Source organism: Asterias amurensis, chromosome 16, assembly GCF_032118995.1.
Source record: "Asterias amurensis chromosome 16, ASM3211899v1".
NCBI lineage: Eukaryota > Metazoa > Echinodermata > Asteroidea > Forcipulatida > Asteriidae > Asterias > Asterias amurensis.
Window position 1 is genome coordinate 14149628 of NC_092663.1, and position 20431 is coordinate 14170058.

At 39.8% G+C, this 20431-nt stretch overlaps 1 protein-coding gene across 1 annotated transcript; it reads right to left on the reverse strand.

Moving 5' to 3' along the window:
- Positions 1-164: 164 nt before the first annotated feature.
- Positions 165-19341, reverse strand: LOC139948943 (tolloid-like protein 1). Its single transcript, XM_071947316.1, has 13 exons — positions 18856-19341; positions 10289-10421; positions 9460-9675; positions 8721-9086; positions 8134-8184; positions 7447-7797; positions 6339-6707; positions 5454-5501; positions 4171-4530; positions 3190-3379; positions 2583-2761; positions 1870-2105; positions 165-1282 (listed from the first exon to the last, which is right to left on the reverse strand). Exons 1-12 carry the CDS (start codon positions 18949-18951, stop codon positions 1888-1890), a joined length of 2577 nt encoding a protein of 858 aa, XP_071803417.1. The 5' UTR covers positions 18952-19341; the 3' UTR covers positions 165-1282; positions 1870-1887.
- Positions 19342-20431: the final 1090 nt, after the last annotated feature.

The window sequence follows — 20431 nt, forward strand, 5'->3', positions numbered from 1 at the left end:
GAAAGATACAAAATATTATTCCACTGGACCTTTTTTTGCAAACGATTTGTAAATTTTTAAAGACATCGCGTGCCAAAAACCCTTCAAGCATAAAAAAGCTTATGTTGTGTAGATACAAATGAACCAAGTTAACGCCAGTTTTTTGTTGTTGTAAATACTTTATTTTATTTAATAACTGACTCAAAGCTTAATACATTTTCTCTAGAATTTAATCTGTTGTTATTGTTTACAGTAAAGGAGCTTTTTCAAAGGTATAACATGTGTTTAGAAACGGGAGGCTTAACTTTTGTAATAGTTGTACAAAGTACTGTTATTTTAAGGCAGTTCAATTAAAAAATAAAAAGCATATTCATAGAAAGTTTCATGCATAGATGCTTTAAGACGAACATTACACGTAAAAGGACGTGCTTTGGAATAAAGGTACAATGAAACAATACTAAAACTAGCTTAAAGTTGTAATTATTGTCGTTGGCTAAAAACTGAAATTTCAAAAAGGGGACACACTAGCGTCTACGAAAGTAACTAAATCTAGGCTCATGGGGGACGAAATTGGTAGGTAAACATAATTTGAAATACAAATAATAACAAGAATGATAAAAAACAAAACCGCAGCCAAAATAATTATTCTTAAAGGAGAACAGGCAACTTCAAGATTTTTTTTTAGAAAAGAGAACTTTTAAAAAAGGCACTTAAAAAGAATACATTTAATGGCAAGAATTGCTAAGTACATTAATTGAAGTAAACAGACTTAACATTTACCTCAGATTTTTATCTTTGTTTCTCAAACAATCGCAGCTAATATTGTTTGTTCGATATTCTCTTCGAGTTGTTTTAAGCTGTATAACTTTTACAAATTTTATTAGGGACATCAAATAATGTGAGATGTTTATCATCAAAGTGAATGTCCAGAATTTTCGAAAACAGCATGTAATGTATACATGTTCTGACACAACATTGACGTATACGTTTAGACTGTCCATTACTCATAAGTTGAATGCACTGACTTTATGAGTTGATAATATTGGGAGTAGGCAAAATTTCGTATCAACCCCCCAATTTCACAAATGCAAAAAAAAACACCCTCTTTTAACCTTGTGTTTACTTGTCACAGACATGATGCTGGCTTGAGAAAAAAAATCGTCTGGAAAAAACGAAATGAATGTAATGCTTGTTGCTCTGAAAAACAAAGATGTTTGCTACATGCCGAGAAGGAGTGTTTGGTCGCTCAACCTCGTCCCCAACGGTGGTCGTATGTTGTATCCTGGCAAACAGCTCTCTCGATCTGAAAAAAACAAAAAAATCGAAATCGTTTAACAAGTTGTCAGGGTATCTGAAGAATTCTTTTGACGTGTCACAGCGCGATTTCATGAATCTGCTTATTCATGCTCAACAAAACAGTAACAGGATACCATTCACAAATAATGTAGCTCTTAAATAAATTGCATGCAAAAAACTAAAATGTTGAAGCGCCATGAGCCTCACTGGGTGATGGATATGACCGCTTTACAAAGTAATTGGTGTTTCGACCCTAGCAGGATCTTTTATCGAAATCTAATTTTAATTAGAATATACACGTTCATTGGTGTTGTGTTGTTAAAACAACACAACACCAACGAACGTGTATATTGTAACATAAGCAGTTACATAGGTAGTCAACACTGGTGCCGACTATAGAAGTCTAGTAGTCTGGCCCCTCTAATATCTTGGTTTATCGTATTATATTCGTTATTGACATAGGGAAACCGACAGACAACCCTCTTCAGTTGAAAGTGGCACTCTGAGCAGTTTGGAGCCAAATCAGTTTTGTTTTCTTCTTTCGAATTCTCTAGAACCTTAGATCGTACAAACTCAGTTTGCTTGAGCTCTCACCTTGGCACATACACCATCTTAAATGGAGTATTCATCTTTCATAGGCGTATGACCTTCAACCTCCGTTAGGTTGGGCTCTTCCCCCGGGCCACCATGATACTCGTCGTACCAGTCCGGGTAGCCGCTACCGCTGGCCTCGGTCGGGCCTTGCGTGGGTTGTTGCGGAGTGGTGGCCTGGGTGGTCGGGCCTGGTGGGTTGCAGGGGATGGGCTCTCCAGCCTCGTCTGTTGGTTGGTCTGGAACGATGTGAACAAAAAAAAAGCTTATTATATACCTTTCGTGTTCAAAACATTGTGAACAAATTCAACGGTTTCTGTAAAGATTCATGAGCTGAAATACCTCTTAAAATTTTATTTCCAACTAATTCAGTTGACATAAACTTGGGATGTACGTTGCACTGACACTTCTGACTGGCAAAAATAAGGGAACACCGTGTCTTTGTGTATGGGGTTGATGGTGGCGTGGTGGATCTGCCTTGTGCACATCTCTTTGGCGTTTGCCAAAAAGTGATTAGCATATATTGCATGGGACGTGCTTATTAAGGGGTTGTACCTACCTCAAACAACACATGGGAGGTTATTGCAAAGAAAGGACACACAAGTTATCGAACTTTTCTTCACTCATCAAAACTGATTTTGATACAACCACATCGATGGCAATCTTTGATTCGCCATTATGACCGTGAGTATGCTAAATGAGAAGCTCTTTCTTACCTCCCACTAAGCCTGTGTCACTGATGATCATCTTCCATCCCTTGTACGGCCTTTCGTAGTCAGTGTTCCACTTAACCCAAGCCACATTGGTCCTGGGGATGAAAGCGGCGTGGAGGGGTGGTCCGAATCCGCTGTGGCGGTCCACAATCACCACGCTACCGTGGTCTTTCTTTCTGCATCTGTTTTGAGATTATGTATAAAAAGAAATAAATTTCATGTACGGAGTTCTTGATGTGCCAGGCGAGTTCTAGAGAAAATTTTGACGAAAGTAAGACGGCACATCCAGAGCTCCTTATTAACAGACGGTCACCACACAGGATATAGCCCTTTTACACTCCAGCGCTTTAGCAAGGGTCCTTTGCTTAAATTTAGCATGGTTGCAAAATCACACCTCGTTTGAAAGGAAAATACTGTCAATAAATGACGGCAAAATTTACGTTTCACAAGGGACCTTTGAGACAATCCAAACATTGTTGTCCTTTCACAAAAATTGCAATTTGTAAAATGTCACGACCATGCTCAAATTAAGCTAGGCACTCCTGCTTTTAATTGCTGTCGTGTGAAAAAAAAAAAAAAAAAAAAAAAAAAAAAAACTTAAAATACCCACCCCTCCCCAATGCTGAGAACTCCACCCCAGTTTTCGGACTCAAAGTCAGCCACGCTGATTCGCAGACGGCGGTTGTTGGGCCCAGTCAAGGTGAAGATACAGTTCTGATTGCCCAGGTATCTATCGGGGTAGCCTGGTGAAGCTATAGATATAGATGCGTTGCTGGGTACCTCGATATAACCACCACATTCTGAGGAAGAAAGAAGAAAAATAGTCGCAACAAAAGGTAAGAATTTCCTCTTCAAACTCTTTGGATTTAGTTATTTGCTATCCGAAAGTCCATTTGGAGATTACACATACAGGGCCCAATTTCATGGCTCTGCTTACAGCAAGCACATAATCGGCGCTTATGGAACCAGGGAATGGAAGCTGTGCTTACGGCAAGCGTATTTCACGGGTAAGCGGCGAACTTTGGCTTCTGTGCGTGCGTACTCCACGTTACTAGGCATTCTACGCTTACAAGGCTAGCGCAGAAATTCGGCGCTTGCACGTAAGCGGGGAATCGTGTTCGTAAACGCAGAATTCGGCGGTAAGCAGCGCCATGAAATTGGGCCCAGCTCTTTGTTTATGTTGCACATGATGTGGAAATTCCTTTCTTCAAGCGCACTAAAGTTTACATTCTTCAACACTGTAAATACGTTAAGTCCGCATACCATTTCACATTCTTCAAATGTGCACCATTTTGTTCTTACCTTTGTGTGAACATTATTTTTCCAATGGACATTGTGTACAACATTCCAATGTGGAGCACCCAAAGGCTTAGGATTCCCATGTGGCAACCTTTTATTTTCCCTTCTTTGTATTTTCCCTCTGTCTCGATAAGGTAGCGAATATAAACACAAGGTTTTTATTTTATGCTCAGTACAAAGACAGGCTGCCGGAGTTGGCTTCTCCAACATTTTGAAATCCATGCGAACTCCCCCCCCCCCTACCAGACGAGGTCAAAGTTCACGAATGCCAATATCTTAAACGTATATTCACCTTGAGTTGGGACGGCGACGATCTCCATCTTCCAGCCGTTGTACTCCGTCTGGAAATCGGTCAAGAACTTGACCCACAACTTCTTATTGTCTGTGTTGATCTCTTCGGGTCTCTTGGTACCGCTGAACGAGTCCAGCAGGACGGACGACTCGTCGTCGGGGTTGGTGCCCGTGCCGACGGTCAAGATGTCCCGGTGCTTCTCGGTGTTGAACTGGTCGAATCGGATGGTCACGTCGCCGTTGTAAGGGATGTCGACGAACCACAAACAGTCGAGGATCGGGCGATATTTGTAAGGGAAATCTGGCGAGGTGAGGACTGCTTTACCCATGCTGGGGTCGAAGCGAAAAGTGCCACCACAGTCTGCAACAAATGGGGGTGAGGTACACATTTTATATTATCACACCTGTGTTATTTACGTATTCCCCTGTACCCAAAAGATATTTGTGATAGTGCCGCCATCTTGATTTTTCTCCCTTTCAAATAAATTTTGAATTGGTTTTATAGAGATCTTGTCTGTTGTCTAATTGCCCTGGAATGTGGTATGTGATTGCCTTTTCCACCCATAATGTTTTCTGCTACTTTACTTCCAAGTGTGGCCGTCGTTGGTCTGCAAAGCCCCATTGATTATGCTAATGATGATAATATTACATCATGTGGTTTGCGTTCCAATCCTAGATATAAAAAATATAAAAAATTGTTTAGTTAATTGTTTATATACTGTTATTTTTATATTTGTATTTATATTTATATTTATACATAGTTTTAAATGATTCCTATATTAAAGTGGCGGCTATCCGCCGTTGGATATAAAAAAAAAAAAAAAAAAAAAAAAAAAATGTACTATTGTTTGAAACAAAACATCGGACAAATAATTGGTTCTGAACAATATAAGTATACTTAACATCACTGACTCCATTGCATCAGTGCTGTTATGTCAAAGGATCCGAGGCATAATGTACACATTGGGGACAAATTCGTGAAATGTAAAAAGGCGTTTGATGTGTAACAACGGCAATTGTAAGGAGCACATATGGTCCGACTCCCGAGTGTCAGGTTTGACCTGCTTTGCGTACGCGCCCAGGGCTTCAGACGAAAAGACGGAGCCTGAAGCCGAATCAAAAGCCGAAGCCGTGGTTTCGAAAAGGCCCATAGTTTGCATTCAACATCTCTACCATGGTATCAATACGAGAGAGCAAGGCATGCTGGGGAAATATGGCGCGGATGAGGAGATCGATCACCACTGGGATGGAGGTTGGGTTTACAAAAGGATGAACAATCCTTACCTCTATCTGGTTTAATGATGTCCTTCTTCTTTACGGTTGTATTAGAAGCTATTAGAAGAAATAAAAATAAAAAACAGATTAATAACGCACAACCCTAGGCTTATTCATGTTCCGAGCGGGTGTCTACGAAATTCAGGCCACATCCTATTAATTCAATGGCGAATGCTACGGCTGTTGGCTGTGGCTGTTTGTAGCACAGCCGAAGCCGTAGCCACAGTCGGATCAGGAACATCATTTGTTTTTCAAATGGAAACCAATCGATTTTGTATTACTACATTACAGTTTGGCTGGTAGCCCGTAGTTTATTTATTGCCAAAAGTAAACTAAAACTGAAACTTCCTTGTCGTTTTCTCTTTATTGGTTTTTGGGCTAGTAAAATGGTTAAGTTGGCTCTTGATATTTTTGTTGATCAAGTTTTTTGGGCCATGTTATGAATCCATACTCACTGTTCATGAAGATGTGTGTATTGCGACATCGCAAATATTTGCAAAGATATTTGCGATGTGCGATGTCCCTTCAGGGCCACCATATATAATTTACCTGTAGAAGTCTTTCGCTTTATTAGTCGTCAGAAAATAAGTGAAAGTCACAAAGCAATGTTTTCAGGAGAGTCGCGTAAATCCATTATACGCGCTAAAATTATTTTCGTGAAATAGTTTTACTCGTTTGTCGAAAATCACAGCACATCCCCAAGTAATTTTGAGGGAAGCTTTGATCTACCATCATTATATTTGATCAGTGTAAGTTTAATGTAAATCTGTAGACATTTGTGTTCTGTTTCATACAAAAAGATACCCAACAATATGAAAAGTATACCTGCCTTCAAAATATGAAAGGAAGTGTAAAAAAACCCCAAAAAACAAAAAACTTTTTTTTTATACTCACACTGGATGTTGCTGTCGAAGATCTGTACCTTCCATCCCCGGTCGATGACGGTACCGTCAGTCTTGAAATGAATCCACATCTCATTCTCATCGGTCGTGAACTCATCCGGGGTAGGGAGCTTATTCCCGCTCCAGTTCTCGATCACATAGTTGGAACCATCTCGAGCGGGCTCGGGTCCGAATCCCATCGAGACCGTGTCCCATTGCTTCTCGGTGCTGAAGTCCTTGAAGATGGCAGTCAGGCCCCGCTCCGTGTCACCGGTGATCTTCCACAGGCAGTTGTGGTTGAGATGGTAGCCGACGTCTGGGAACTGCGGCGAGGCTACGACGGCTGAGCCGTCGCGGCTGATCTGAACGTTACCACCGCAGTCTGTTCACGAAAATTAAGTGGAGAATCCGAAAGTTCACATACAAAGACATTTCTATGAATTCAAAGTGTTTCAAATGAGTTGCAATAAACGAAAGGCAAAGGTCGTGGGTTCAAATCCCACCCGAATGATTTGCCTATGGATTTTTTTTTCCTCAGAACTCGGGAAACTCGAGAGTATACTCGAGAGTATATAGTGCTGTATACTTATATTTAGATATTTCATTGTTGGTATTAATGATTGACATTTACTGACAACAATGGGGGATTTCTTTGGAACGTAAGGTGGTAGCAGACGACATTAATAAGGGATTTTATGGAACGCTAGGTGGCAGCAGACTTACAAAGTAAACTCAATGTTCTGCATAATAAATAAAAAAACAGGGAACGTGGTAGGTCTGAGCCATCCTAAAGTTTGCCATTGCAATGTGTGCTTTAGATAATGAGCACCAGACTTTCAGGTGTTACAAGTCATGTTTGGATACAATCTTTCTCCCTTTGCCGAGTGCTTCACTTCTTTCAAGACAATTTGAAAACTAAAGGAGGTTTCAATCGTCACACCGGGCATTTCGCCATGTAACTTGGAGGCAACCAACTGCACTGCACTCACAAGGAACACTTCAGGAGCACCGGATATATTCTTCTATCTGTAACTGAAATGCGAACGGCTTTCCTTCAACTTCAGGGAGATTGCCCGGAATCGGTTGCCGGTAAACTGCCTCATCATGACATTTAGACTCACCGTTATAGGGTTGTTCTCTAACCGTAGCCTTGAACCCGAGTCTCGTGATGCTAGCATCAGTCTTTAGTCTCATCCACATTTTACCGGACTCCACCAGCATAGACTCCGTCGGTCTCTTGTTTCCCGAGAGCTCCGCGACCATACCTGTCCCAGGGTTACCCCCCTTGCCGATCTGGAGGACGTCCGCCACGGGCTCGAGGTCCAGCGTCTCGAAGGAGATTCCGATTCTCTCCCCTGCATCGATGGAGAAGGTCCAGTCACACTGGACCTTGTTGGGGTAGTTAAGGGGGTAAGCTGGAGAGGTTATCGTTGCTTCGTCGTCACTCTTGATTTTGATCGATTCTCCACAGGCTTTTTGAGGAATGGAAATATAATTGAAATAAGAAGAAGAATGGTTTATTAGACAATGAATGAAAGTAATCACGGTAAGTATTGGTCCCGGATCATCAAACAAACTACGGTTATCATTAAAAAGGGAAACAATACAATACATTAAAAACTCCCAAAGGTCTCGGAATGAAAATGATGTTGGAATATTGTTGACATCCAATGCTGAAACTGCTGAAATAGGATAGCATGAACCTGGGGTCTAATAGTGGTAAAGACATTGGCCATCATTTTTAGAGAGGGCGCTGTTTCAGTAGTGTGACGTAATGATGGTGATAGGTCTATTGAATATAAACTTACTTGTGTTGAACACGTTGTCTTCCAACACGTTGTCGATATCTACACCAGGATCTGTCAGGGAAAAATAATTTGGTTCTCATTAAATTTAGAGGATATTATGATATTTTACCGATTTGGTTTCTATATCAAACAGTTAAGATTACCGGACGCAGGCACTGGTGTTTCTGATCAGCAGAGTGATGGTTTCAAGTCCCGGTCGGTCGTTACACTTGTGTTCTTGTGTAATATACTTAACCATTGTTGCTGTGTCCTTCGGATTGGACAATAAGCTTTGGGTTCCGTGTTCTAGGATTTGAGAGTGCACGTAAAAGAACGTAGAACACATTATCGTAGAAGAGTATCAAAAGAGGATAACCCCGGCGTTATGGTCCACATAGCAAGCACCCTTAATTGTTTACAGGTCTCCCCGGGTTTGCAAAGTACAATGAAAGAGTGGGGGCTACCCCGGAGTTTCTGATTCACACAGCGAGCACCCTTCTTATATTGGTTTCCACAGACTTGCGAGATACAGTGATTGCGTAACTTATATAGGAAAGGAAGACAATATGATGGTTTATGAAGGGAAAACACCCTGACAGACAACTTACCGTAGGCGTCGACATCGGCGAACTCAATCTCGAACCCCTTGTGTGTCACCCACATGTCGGTCTGGAACGTCAGGAACAACTCATTGTCAGGGGTCCTGAAGGCAGGCACAGGGGGCAACTTCATTCCACTGTGCTTGAATATGTAATAAGAACCACCTTCATCCTGCTCTTTCAGTCCGGGACCGAGGTTGATGAAATCGTAGTTCTCCTCCGTATTGAAGAACTTGACGTTGACGCTGAGTCGGGTTCCCTCCGGGGCTTTGACTGCCCACTGACAGGAGATGTCGCTGGGGTAGGAGGTGGGGTAGTAAGGGGAGTAGGCGGTGGTCTTGCCACCCTTCGGCACCTCAAGGGTCGAACCACACACTGAGGGAATGAATTGGGGCCCAAATCATTTTTAAATTGGGGCTGACAATGTATGGTGAAATATTAAGCAAAAGATTAAGCGAGAAAATATAATTAGCTGTTGCAAACTGCTAAAACCAACAACCAAATGGACCTGCGATATAAATGCAATAACATTTCATGGCCTGACGTTTCTACCCTTCTAGCAGGCCTCACAGGCTAAATGACAATACAACTCACATGGACCTTTATTTTAAGTGGGACACTAGTTGCAACAGTGTAAACATTTGAGTGGTAACAAATTTCTGCTCATAAAGATTTGTCTGTGCTTAGCAAGTTGTCTATGCTTACAGGCTTCGTGAAATTGAGTAACTAGACTTCTATCGGTACTTACTCTGCGGTACGTAGTCAGGCAGTATGCACCAGTCTTTGTTCTCGTCTCCGTTGCACAGCCTCTCCTGTGGCACTCCGTAGGTGTTCAAGGATTGGTTGAGGCAACCAGCCTTAGTCTCCATGCCGCATACCTGCTCCCCGTCGCAGATACCAGCCCAGGGTACGCAGTGAGCTTCTTCCTCGCATTGGATTCCCTTGTTGATGTCGCCCTCACATGCTGTGGAATTCAAGGGTCATAGATTGGTTCTTGTCAAACAATGTAATTATTTATGGCAAAATTAAAATTATACGGACACATACAATACTAGTCAAATAATAATAACAGAATACATTTATAAATTGCATACTGCATGAGCCTGCATGGAAAGCGTTTGAAACCGTTTTGTTATATAAGATGCATATGGTTAGAAAGATGTTTTAAAAGTAGAATACATGTATAACGATCCACACAAATATGCATAGCTTTCCTTTACGTCGTGAACTTACACGGCACGCCATTTTGTGGAGTCAAGTTTTTGACTCTATGGAAAGGCTGACCCATGGAAATCTGAAGAGAGTCAGCTTGGAAAATCTGAAGATATAAGTCGTTCCATAAACAGAGATGCAATAAAGGTGCATTATATGCAAGTTTCAGCTGATGAATGCAGTGTCTACCTGCTGCAAAACAGCACAAAACTGTTGCGGTATTTTCACACGAACTTCAGCGTGAGTGTGAGAACTGGAAAAGATGATCTAATTCTTCTTAATGCTACTTTGGCTCAGAAACATGGAAACGCAGGTGGTCATTTTGAGCTTCCGTACATTACCCTGAGATAAATGATTTTACTTACCGCTAAGGCTCAGATCAGCCATCAGTTGTTCCAGGATCGAGATCAAATACTTGGCCTGTCTCTGGGTCGTTAGCGATCCATCGGACTGGCGACGCTCCCTCTTCAAAAAAGTTTCTCCGATGTCCTGCCGCGCCTGATGGGGGAGAAAAAAACATATAGGATTATATTCCCACTCATTTTCATGAAGACGACCAGAGTATACTGTTCGACAGGTCGAGACCACACCGGCTATTTTCAGAGCTAACGCTCCAACAAAGGAGATTTACACATGGCTGTATCCGTTACGTTACAGAATTGGTAAGAAACAAAAATCGTGAAGATCACAGATTTACATAAAACTTACACGGTCTAATGATGATGATTGTTGAGAAATAAATAATCTAACTTCGCGTTTGGAGTTTATCGCTCAGTGAGCGTTTTATTCTTTTTTATTTTGGCATCGATGCAATGCAAAATTTGTAATCGGTTTTTCACTATTCTTTCGTGAGCCAGATGGCCGATCGATCTCAAACTTCTACAGGTTTGTCAGTTTATGGTGGATTACAAAAAGTGCTCACACTGCCAGCAACTGTTTTGTTAGCAAAAATCAATTCTGTAATGTTCCTTGAACTTGTGAAGGAAACTGTTGATTTAAATTTTTCCTCAGATACCATTCTTCGTTTTGTTATAATGACACACATTCTCATTTATATTAAGATTATTTCACAAGATGCCTCTCCCATTGAGAAGACATTGACATGGCTGGGCGGTTTAAGAGGCACAATGCCTTCTAATTGGGCGCTTTGGGCTATATGCTGTATGTTATGAAATGAGATAGGGTTTGAAATCTGTCTTAAATGTGGAATATAATGTGGAATTCCACCATAATGTGGAATCCCACCTGGAAAAACATTTGACAGGACTCGGGAAAGTACTCAGTACACAGTGCCAACACACATCGGTGTACGGGTAAAAAAAAAAAAAAAAAGAAGTGGAATATAATGATTCACAAAAAATATCCCTCGACAATTTGTTTATTTTTTCCTTTGACCTCGGGAACTAACACGGTCTGCCATTTTGTACGGTCAAACACGTTTTTTTTTTAGTTTTTTTTTTTTTACAAGCGTCTAAACAGGAGGCTCGTGTCAATTTAAAGGCAGTGGACACTATTGGTAATTATTCAAAATAACTATTAGCGTAACACCTTACTTGGTAACGAGTAATGGGGAGAGGTTGATAGTATAAAACATTTTGAGAAATGGCTCCCTCTGAAGTGACGTAGTTTTCGAGAAAGAAGTAATTTTACACGAATTTGATTTCGAGACCTCAGATTTGGAAATTGAGGTCTCGAAATCAAGCATCTGAAAGCACGCAGCTTCGAGTGACAAGGGTGTTTTTTCTTTCATTATTATCTCGCAACTTCGACGACCGATTGGGCTCAAAATTTCACAGGATTGTTATTTTATGCATAGATACACCAACTGTGAAAACTGGTCTTCGACAATTACCAATAGTGTCTAGTGTCTTTAAGAGCATCGGACTCAAGCTACGGTGTTTCTAATCAGCAGACTAAATCTCTGGTGGTACTGATCAGCAGAGCATGGGTTCAAGTTCAAATCGTGAAGCGTATTACCCTTGAGCAAGGTTATTTTAGATAATTTAAAATGGGGATTTTTGACTCGAGATTCTGCGTCAGTTTGTGTCAGCAGACTTTAGGTCATACTGACCCAGAAAGGGATCAGCCCCCCCCCCCCCCAAAAAAAAAAATGGACCCGGAAGCAGGGTCGATTCTGACCCTGCAGTTTTTTTTTCAACAACCCACTACCACCTCTGTACTTTAAACTCAATTCGGCTTGTAGCTGCGATGTTTGAATGTGTTTTAATAAACCAATTATAATAACACCCAATAAGTTCTTTTACCACCAGCAATCACCATAGGGAAATGTTGTGTCACTGCTCTCTTAAACAACACACCTGTTGAATGCGTAAACTCCAGCCGGCAAATTTATAAAAATTGACATGCACGAAGTCCTCGTTATTGCACAATGACAACCTCGACACAACTCGTTCCCAATCTTTAAGACTTCCCCTCATAATTTGTGAGGTTGGTGTATCACCTTGATCCGTCGAACCCACAAACATGCTCCTCATCCTAACATCAGATGGGAACAACTTGAACTCTAAGGCAGAAAATGTGTAGTTATTATTCGATCTATCATTGAGAATTTGCCTGTATTTTATTGGTGATTAAAGGGTTTTGATACCTTTGGCAGATCAGCGTCACTTCGATAAAAATTTGTATCTGAAATCTTCCCCTTTACTTTTCGAAACATTACTTTTATCAAATTTTCGATTATGTGTTTACACGAGCCATGAATGTTTGACTGTCTGTAACTTAATTATCTTCTATTTAATTTGGTAGATGTTCATAGTGATTTTAAACAACCTTCTTAAATGTTGTCTCGGTCAAAACATCAGCTGGAAAACGTCTTCGGTGAACTTCAAGGATAAAAATGACGTCATAATTTGTTCTCCATGTTGTAGGTCTGTTTTAAAGGCAGAGTTTGTTTTTAGAACCGTTTTTAGCCAAATATTAATAATTACATTAAAGGCAGTGGACACTATTGGTGATTACTCAAAATAATTATTAGCATAACAACTTACTTGGTTACAAGTAATGGGGAGAGGTTGATAGTATAAAACATTGTGAGAAACGCCTCCCTCTGAAGTAACGTAGTTTTCAAGAAAGAAGTAATTCTCCACAAATTGATTTCGAGACCTCGGATTTAGAATTTGAGGTCTCGAAATCAAGCGTCTGAAAGCACACAACTTCGTGGAACAAGGGTGTTTTTTCTTTCATTATTAACTCGCAACTTCGACGACCGATTGAGTTTAAAATGTTCACAGGTTTGTTATTTAATGCATATGATGAGATACACCAAGTGAGAAGACTGGTCTTTGACAATTACCAATAGTGTCCACGGTCTTTAAAACTACCTGTGGGAAATTCATTTCAAAGGGTGGTTGCGTTTTTGAGAAATCCAGAGCGGTGACGTCCACACAAGAAGAAGAATTCGTAATTGAAATACAAAAAATATACGAGAGACGTTACCGTCAGTTACGCTTCTCGGATAAAAAATGTTCGGGGTAAAACTCATATGTTTTCCACAACAACATTAAATCAAATAGAAATTATCCTTAAAATGCTTCATACCATCGAAAGCTGCTGTAGGCTTATAACAAGTAAATTTGTATTGCTATTAGTTGTATAGGTGATTACCAAACGTAAAATTTCCCTTAAAATACTAGAAAGGTTTCGTAATTGATATGAAGTTTTTTCAATAAACATCAGAACTGGATAGACGCCATTTTAAGTTTGATTCAAATCGCTTCGCCACAAAGGACTCTCTCTTTTCATCTATTTTTGGATCGACAAATCGCTTTACGGCATGGCACAATATTACTGGTTGCGAAATGAAATTATTTTATTTACCATTTCAGACTTTCCTTTTTTGGGGAGGTGACTGAACTTTGAGTTTATTGAGCAATCGTAGAACATGACACCTGTTGCGCAAAGCTGGAAAGTTTCCAACTTGTACCTTCTACGACTAAGCTTTAAAAATAATTGTGCTAACATTAAAATCTCATGGGAATTTGTACTAAAAAGAAGACAAAAATACATTCTCATACTCTCTTAATGTAAAATACTGCAAAACCACTCGTTTTGTCCGCCATACCACAATGGCAAAGAGCCATTATGACAGACACCTCTTTTAAGGGTGAAAGATGGGTACTTTCAACTCGATTTAGAGTGATATTCGTACAAATTTCACTCAAAAAGAGTGACAAAGATTGACTTTCACTCTCAAAAGAGCGAAAGTGACACCACTCGGACAAGAGAGTGAAATTTTCACTCTAAAGCATTAAGAGACATATGGATAACATTCGTAGGTAATGGTGAAATGCAAAGAAGGAACGCATAAGAGGTCCACAATTTGAGTTCTAGAAAACTTGTTTACAAACTATACCCACAGAATTGTCGATTGTAGCGTTTGGGTTGGACAAGCGACGCGAAACAGACGAGCAAAACTACCGAAATTTATTTCCGAACCAATTAAAATTCTGATCAGCTATTTCCTGAATTTTCATGGTTCATGAATTCTTCAGATCATGATGAATTCAGTATTAAAACAATAAATTATTGTTCTAATTATTGTTGTTGTATGTCTAGTTATTATTACTCATAGTTTATCGTTCACTCGTTACTTTCTTGATGCATATACTTGATTATCCCCCTTCGTTGCATATGATGAAGTTGTTGTTGCTGAAAACGCTCAGGCAGTTTGTGATGTTATCGAGTGTTACCACTATCATTCCTTGTTATTTTTGTCTGGTAAGGTACACTCAAAAGTGACCAGTTGTAGATAACTTAGAAGTCTCCCGAATTTCAAAAATCTACCCGGCTGTAGAAGAAAACAAGTTCTCAAAAGAACATGACCTACCCACTGGCAGGATACACGCATGCTCTCTTAATGTAAAAGAGTGAAAAAGCACTCTTTGAAGAGCCATGTGAAGGACAACTCTTTTTCGAGTGGTCTTCCACTCTTTTAGATTGAAGTTTGCATCTTTTTGAGTGATTTTTAACTCTGTCCTGGAGTGAAACCCCTCTAAAAGAGTGAAATAACCACCACTCTTTTTGAAGAGCCATATGAGGGACAGCTCGAAATGTAAAGAGTGGTGTTTTTTACTCTTTTACATTTAGAGAGTGGTGTGACCACTAACCAAATATTATACATTTAGGGTTTGAAATTTTGCATGGTGGAAATACGATATGGAAAGGTTTGCGGTAACACCATGCTTTCTCCAGAAGACTATCAGAGCATACTGATCGAAACGTCGAGTTGAAACCAACGGTTCTTTTCAGAACCACCCCAACTCATTTAGTGATAGTCATTACATGGTGTTACCGCAAACCTTTCCATATCAAATATATATTGATACCTCACAATTCAATGCCTTAAATTAGGTGGCTATAAACCGAAGAAATATTATATATAATCCGAAAGTACACTGAAGTAAACCCGAAAACCAATTGTCAAATTGTGGTGGAGCAGTTCCTCCAACCGCTGGGAAAGTCTCGCTCTTGACCTGGTGACCTTGTGAAAAATGTATACCCACCCTGTAACATGTGACATTCGCAAACCCGTGGTCGACCTTCTCAACTCCCACTGGTGGCCAATGAGCCCCCAACTGGGTGCATTTATGGGTACAATATGGCTCACTTTATCCCACCAAAATTACGTTATATATCTGAAACAAGCATGTTGACTTCTTGTATAGCTATTGGGTGAACCGTTCTACGTGCGTGGCACTACTTTAACGCACTGCCCATGGATACGCCCTGCAATGTGCCTGGCCTACTCACAGTCCCAATGTCAAAAATGTTCGTGCGCGATGCGTTTAAACATGGATACCCCCCCCCCCCCCCACTGAGCACATCATGGACGGAAAAACGACAAAACAAACAAACAAAAACACTCCATGCATCTGTCGCTGGAAATCAAATTCAAAGTTTCCAATGATTTTTTTTTCTGGTTGAATGTTTCCTAAAAAATAATAAACGGTTTCGCTCGCTCGGTGTATTGTATTACAAGTTAATACAAACATCGCCCCCCACAAAACAAATCGTCTAAAATAAAATAAAATTTCTCAAAGCACCCATATTCATTTTGGGAAAATAAACAAACTTGTCCAAACTGAGTTAGAATCGCCACGGGGATCGTCAAGGTACTTGACACGACTAAGTAAAACATGCACGCATCAACTTTTTAAAGACACTGGACTCTGGTAATTGTCAAAGACCAGTCTTTTCACTTATTGTATCTCAATATATGAATAAAATAACAAACCTGTGAAAATTTGAGCTCGTTTGGTCGTCGGAGTTGCGAGCTAACTAGGAAAGAAAAGAAACACCCTTGTCTCACGAAGTGTGCTTTCAGATGCTTGATTTCGAGACCTCAAATTCTAACTCTGAGGCCTCGAAATCGAATTCATGGAAAATTACTTCTTTCTCGAAAACTACGTTACTTCAGAGGGAGCCGTTTCTCACAATGTTTTATACAATCAACCTCTCCCCATTACTCGTTACCAAGTAAGGTTTTTTGCTAATAATTATTTTGAGTGTTAACCAATAGTGTCAACTGCCTTAAAACTGAATGCTTTTGTTTTTGTTTTCTTTTAGAGTAGAGGAATGTAGCTCTGTTGCGTAGGCCTTAATTAGAAGAACATCTTCAATAGAGAATATTTTGTGGTGATCATCCATAACCTCTAAACCGCTGGTGTTAAGAATTGCATTCTCAGAACAGCAATTGTTTATAAAGTTTGGTTCGACCTTTGTGGCGTAATCACCTCCTGTTTCCCGTGACGTCACTGCGTAGCCAAACTGAGGTCAGAAGGAGAGGTTATAGTCTGGCCCCGTTTCTTGTACTCAGAGGGCAGGTGTTGTAACCGTCGGTACATACAGGACATAAGACAACAGACTCGGTGTTCGAAGGTTACTATTTTCTGCGCATATACATGATATAGAGCATCAGCAAACCGGAGACAATTTTCTCTAACCTTCCAAACTCAAAATGCAAAACAGAATGACCTATAACACACTGTCTGTTAAAAGTGACGTTAAACACAAATCGTCATGCACTACTTTCTCCTATAAAAGGATCACCAAATGAAATGAACTTTTGACTAAGATGTCTTGCTCTTTTAAACTAGAGGATTGGACAAAAAATTCCTAAAACCGAGTTGTTAAACGGGTTTTCTCAACTTAGTGAATTTGCCTATTTATTTATGACGTTACATTCGATGTTAAATTCAAACGTTCACCAAAATCAATCATTGGTATTTCACTCGTAAATATTTGACATTGATAATGTTTCTACTTGAAAACAAACACCCCCACACCACAAAAAACAAACAAACAAACAAACAAACAAACAAACAAACAAACAAACAAACAAACAAACAAACAAACAAACAAACAAACAAACAAACAAACAAACAAACAAACAAACAAACAAACAAACAAACAAACAAACAAACAAACAAACAAACAAACAAACAAACAAACAAAAATAAGATAACCAAAAATAATAAAGTAGACCCGACAGTTTTTATGACACAAAATTAGTTTTGAGGCCTGGAACCTATAAGATGCGCCTATACAATAGTATTAAATATTATTAAGTATTAATTATTATACATTTTAAAACATATTTCTTAAAAGTTGTTTTTAGACCCAGTCTGCCCCTTTAACTTCAAGAACACGTGTTCTTGTCCTCAAAGACCCTAGAAACGTAACCTTCGGTAAGATGCTGATGTAATTTATAGCTAAAGCGAAGTCAGCAATATTCGTACATAAACCTGCTCTGCATTAGACAAAACCAAGTCCTGTGTACAAAATTCTTTAGAAACATTTCTCGCGGGCAAGGTTTATTATTAGCTGGTATGCAGAAGAAATATGCTTACCGATTTAAGTAGTCGTGTATTAATAACTAGCAGTGAAACATTGACACGCAAACATAGTGTGTGGTTTAGTATGGAATTATTTAACCAGCGTTATGAAATAATCGATTTATTCACATTACTCAAAATAACTGCCTTCAAGTTTCGAAAGTGGCTAACTCACATTACTAAAAGTCGAATGTTATAGTTCAAATTAAGGTCATTATTTACTGATTATCGGTGTTTACATTTCTCTACAATGCCCCCAAAGCTCTCTGAACGAACCAAGCTTCAAGTAATCTATTTGGTAATCTACCCGCCACGATTTATTACTTTTTATGATCAACACATTATTGATTGATTTCATATTAATTGTATGAAAAATAATGTATGTGAACATTGTTCCCTTTTGGTTTTAAAAGGCCACAGTAGTCACCTACCACTCAGATTGAGGAAGCCGTATTTGATTTTCGTAGAAACATGCGCACAGGTTGTTGAAACCACGAGGAATTCCATTTTTTAATTAATAACCAATATCCAAAACTAACTTTAAACAACTACTGGGAAAACCAATTGGTTATAAATCTTGATCTCGTTATTATAAGTATATTCTTTGAATACTCCTCTGTTTACATTTAAGCCTCTGGCGTTACGGGTCAAATAATCTTCAACTTTCTACCGACGCAAGATTTACAGCAAGTTTTTTAAGAAATCAGACATGTTGGGCAACTTGAGTAAAGTTTGTTATTTTAGCTAACGTAGACTAAAAATTCACAGCACCGAGTCCTCACTCGTGTAACCACATAGTTCCTTGGACGCTATTAGTCTTTGTGTCAGTGAGTTGTCCATCGAGAGTTCATTCTTGTTGACAGATATTGATGGTCTTTTTGAAGACTCTATTTCCCAATGAAAGATTACCTAAAGTGGATTCAAGATTCAACAAGGCCAAGCCAGGGGCAGAGCAAGGTCACCCAGGCCGTCTTTTTGACTATTCTCTCGGCATAGTTAATCAGTGCCACTCTGCTCTTGACGTTATCAACGCGGACAAAACACACTCACAAAAAGAAACTTTATTTTGTTAAACTTACCTCTGCATCTTCTGCAAATAGTGTCCTAGGCTTGGCCAGGGTGGACGAAATCCCCACGAAGACGATCAGAACCGATATCCAAAGTTGGAGACCCATCTTTGGGTGGAATTTGAGACGAGGAAAATATCCACAAAGCTTGGTGGATGGATCCCTTTACACACACCGAAGCGGTTCCTCGCGTCGTGCACAGACGAGAGCAGGCTCTGTTGCAAAAAACAGCCCAGTACCCGAAAACCCTCTGATGTGGCGCGTCAGCAATAAATACCCACAGGAAATCAGACAACCTTTAGCTACACACACACACCCCAGTTCACCCCTATATCGGGTACATAAGAACCTTATGGCAAACTTGGCAAGCTGTTATTTTGTCAGGGAGAGATTTATGGTCTGCGGGGTGGTTATGACCGAGGTTGCTGCCCTCTTTTTTTTACGATCCATCAACGAAAAAAATATATATATATATATATTTATATAACTAAACTCCACCACCAACTCTTTCCGGTTCTTCACTCATCAATTGCGTTTACTCCAAACCATAAGGCCGGACTAAAAGGTTGTATCTTTTAAGAGTGGGTTATAACAAAGGGTATTGTTTTTTTTATATAAAGTACAGCGGTGTGAATCGTCAAGGAAAGAATTAACACCAAAATGGTTTGGATGTCCAGTATGGAGAATCAATCAGAGCGCACCGGAGGGGGAGACCTTCCGGGGGCTTGCGCGACCAATCACGGGGCGCCCGCCGGCTGGGTTTCGCTTAAAGTCGAATTACTGGAAGGCTGACTCGCCGTGAACTGCCGCCCTACGGGGTTTAACTTGTTACCTCATAATCGTATGAGGTTTTTTGTTCTTTTTATTTCTTGAAGGTTAAAGGGAGGGCTGCGTCATTCGTTCGCACAATTATTTTTTTGTAAACAAATGATGGAACAAATCAATTCGAGTGCTGATTTCAATGTTATGATTTGAAGCTATGGTGGGAGTATACATGGGTGAGGTTTGCGGTTGAGTAAAGCTTGTATATTTTTTCCTTTTTTTCTTGAAGGTTACAGGGAGGGCTGTGTCATTCTTTCGCAGAATTCAGGTTTTTGGGAAACAAAATATTTCGAACAAGTAAGGCCGATTTGTAATGTTATAATTTGAAACTTCGCATGGTGGGAGTCTAATGTGGGGTTTGCAGTAGCACCTTGTGTAAATCTCTTTGGTGTAGTCAAATTGGTTTTGATTAATTGAAGCAAAAAAAACATGCCGGGTCTTTTTAATCCGTGTAAAAAAATTGGACAGTCAAGAGACGTGTGCCACAAGTTGTCAGACTTCATTTAATATTTATTTAAAAACCAACCTCTAGACCATAAGCTGTAATCATAGAGGTTAATACGAGAAGTCTTTAAAAGACCTTGCAGTCATCTCCTCTTTCCCTCCTTTTGTAATAATAGCATTACTGAATAATTGATTTCACCTATGCAAAAGGAGCCTCCAGTCTTGTGTTTTATAGTGGAAGAAAAAAGATGGCCGCCCTATGATTTGAACTAAATTGCTATATTAGGGCACTAGCGGGAGAGATCGTTTTGTCTTTGTATAC

Coding starts and splice junctions, on each gene's coding strand:
- LOC139948943 (XM_071947316.1), bottom strand. CDS start 18,951: ATGGGTCTCCAACTTTGGATATCGGTTCTGATCGTCTTCGTGGGGATT. Junction 7,798..8,133: donor AGACAACGTGTTCAACACAA/GTAAGTTTATAT, acceptor TTCCTCAAAAAG/CCTGTGGAGAATCGATCAAA. Junction 6,708..7,446: donor TAGAGAACAACCCTATAACG/GTGAGTCTAAAT, acceptor TTTCGTGAACAG/ACTGCGGTGGTAACGTTCAG.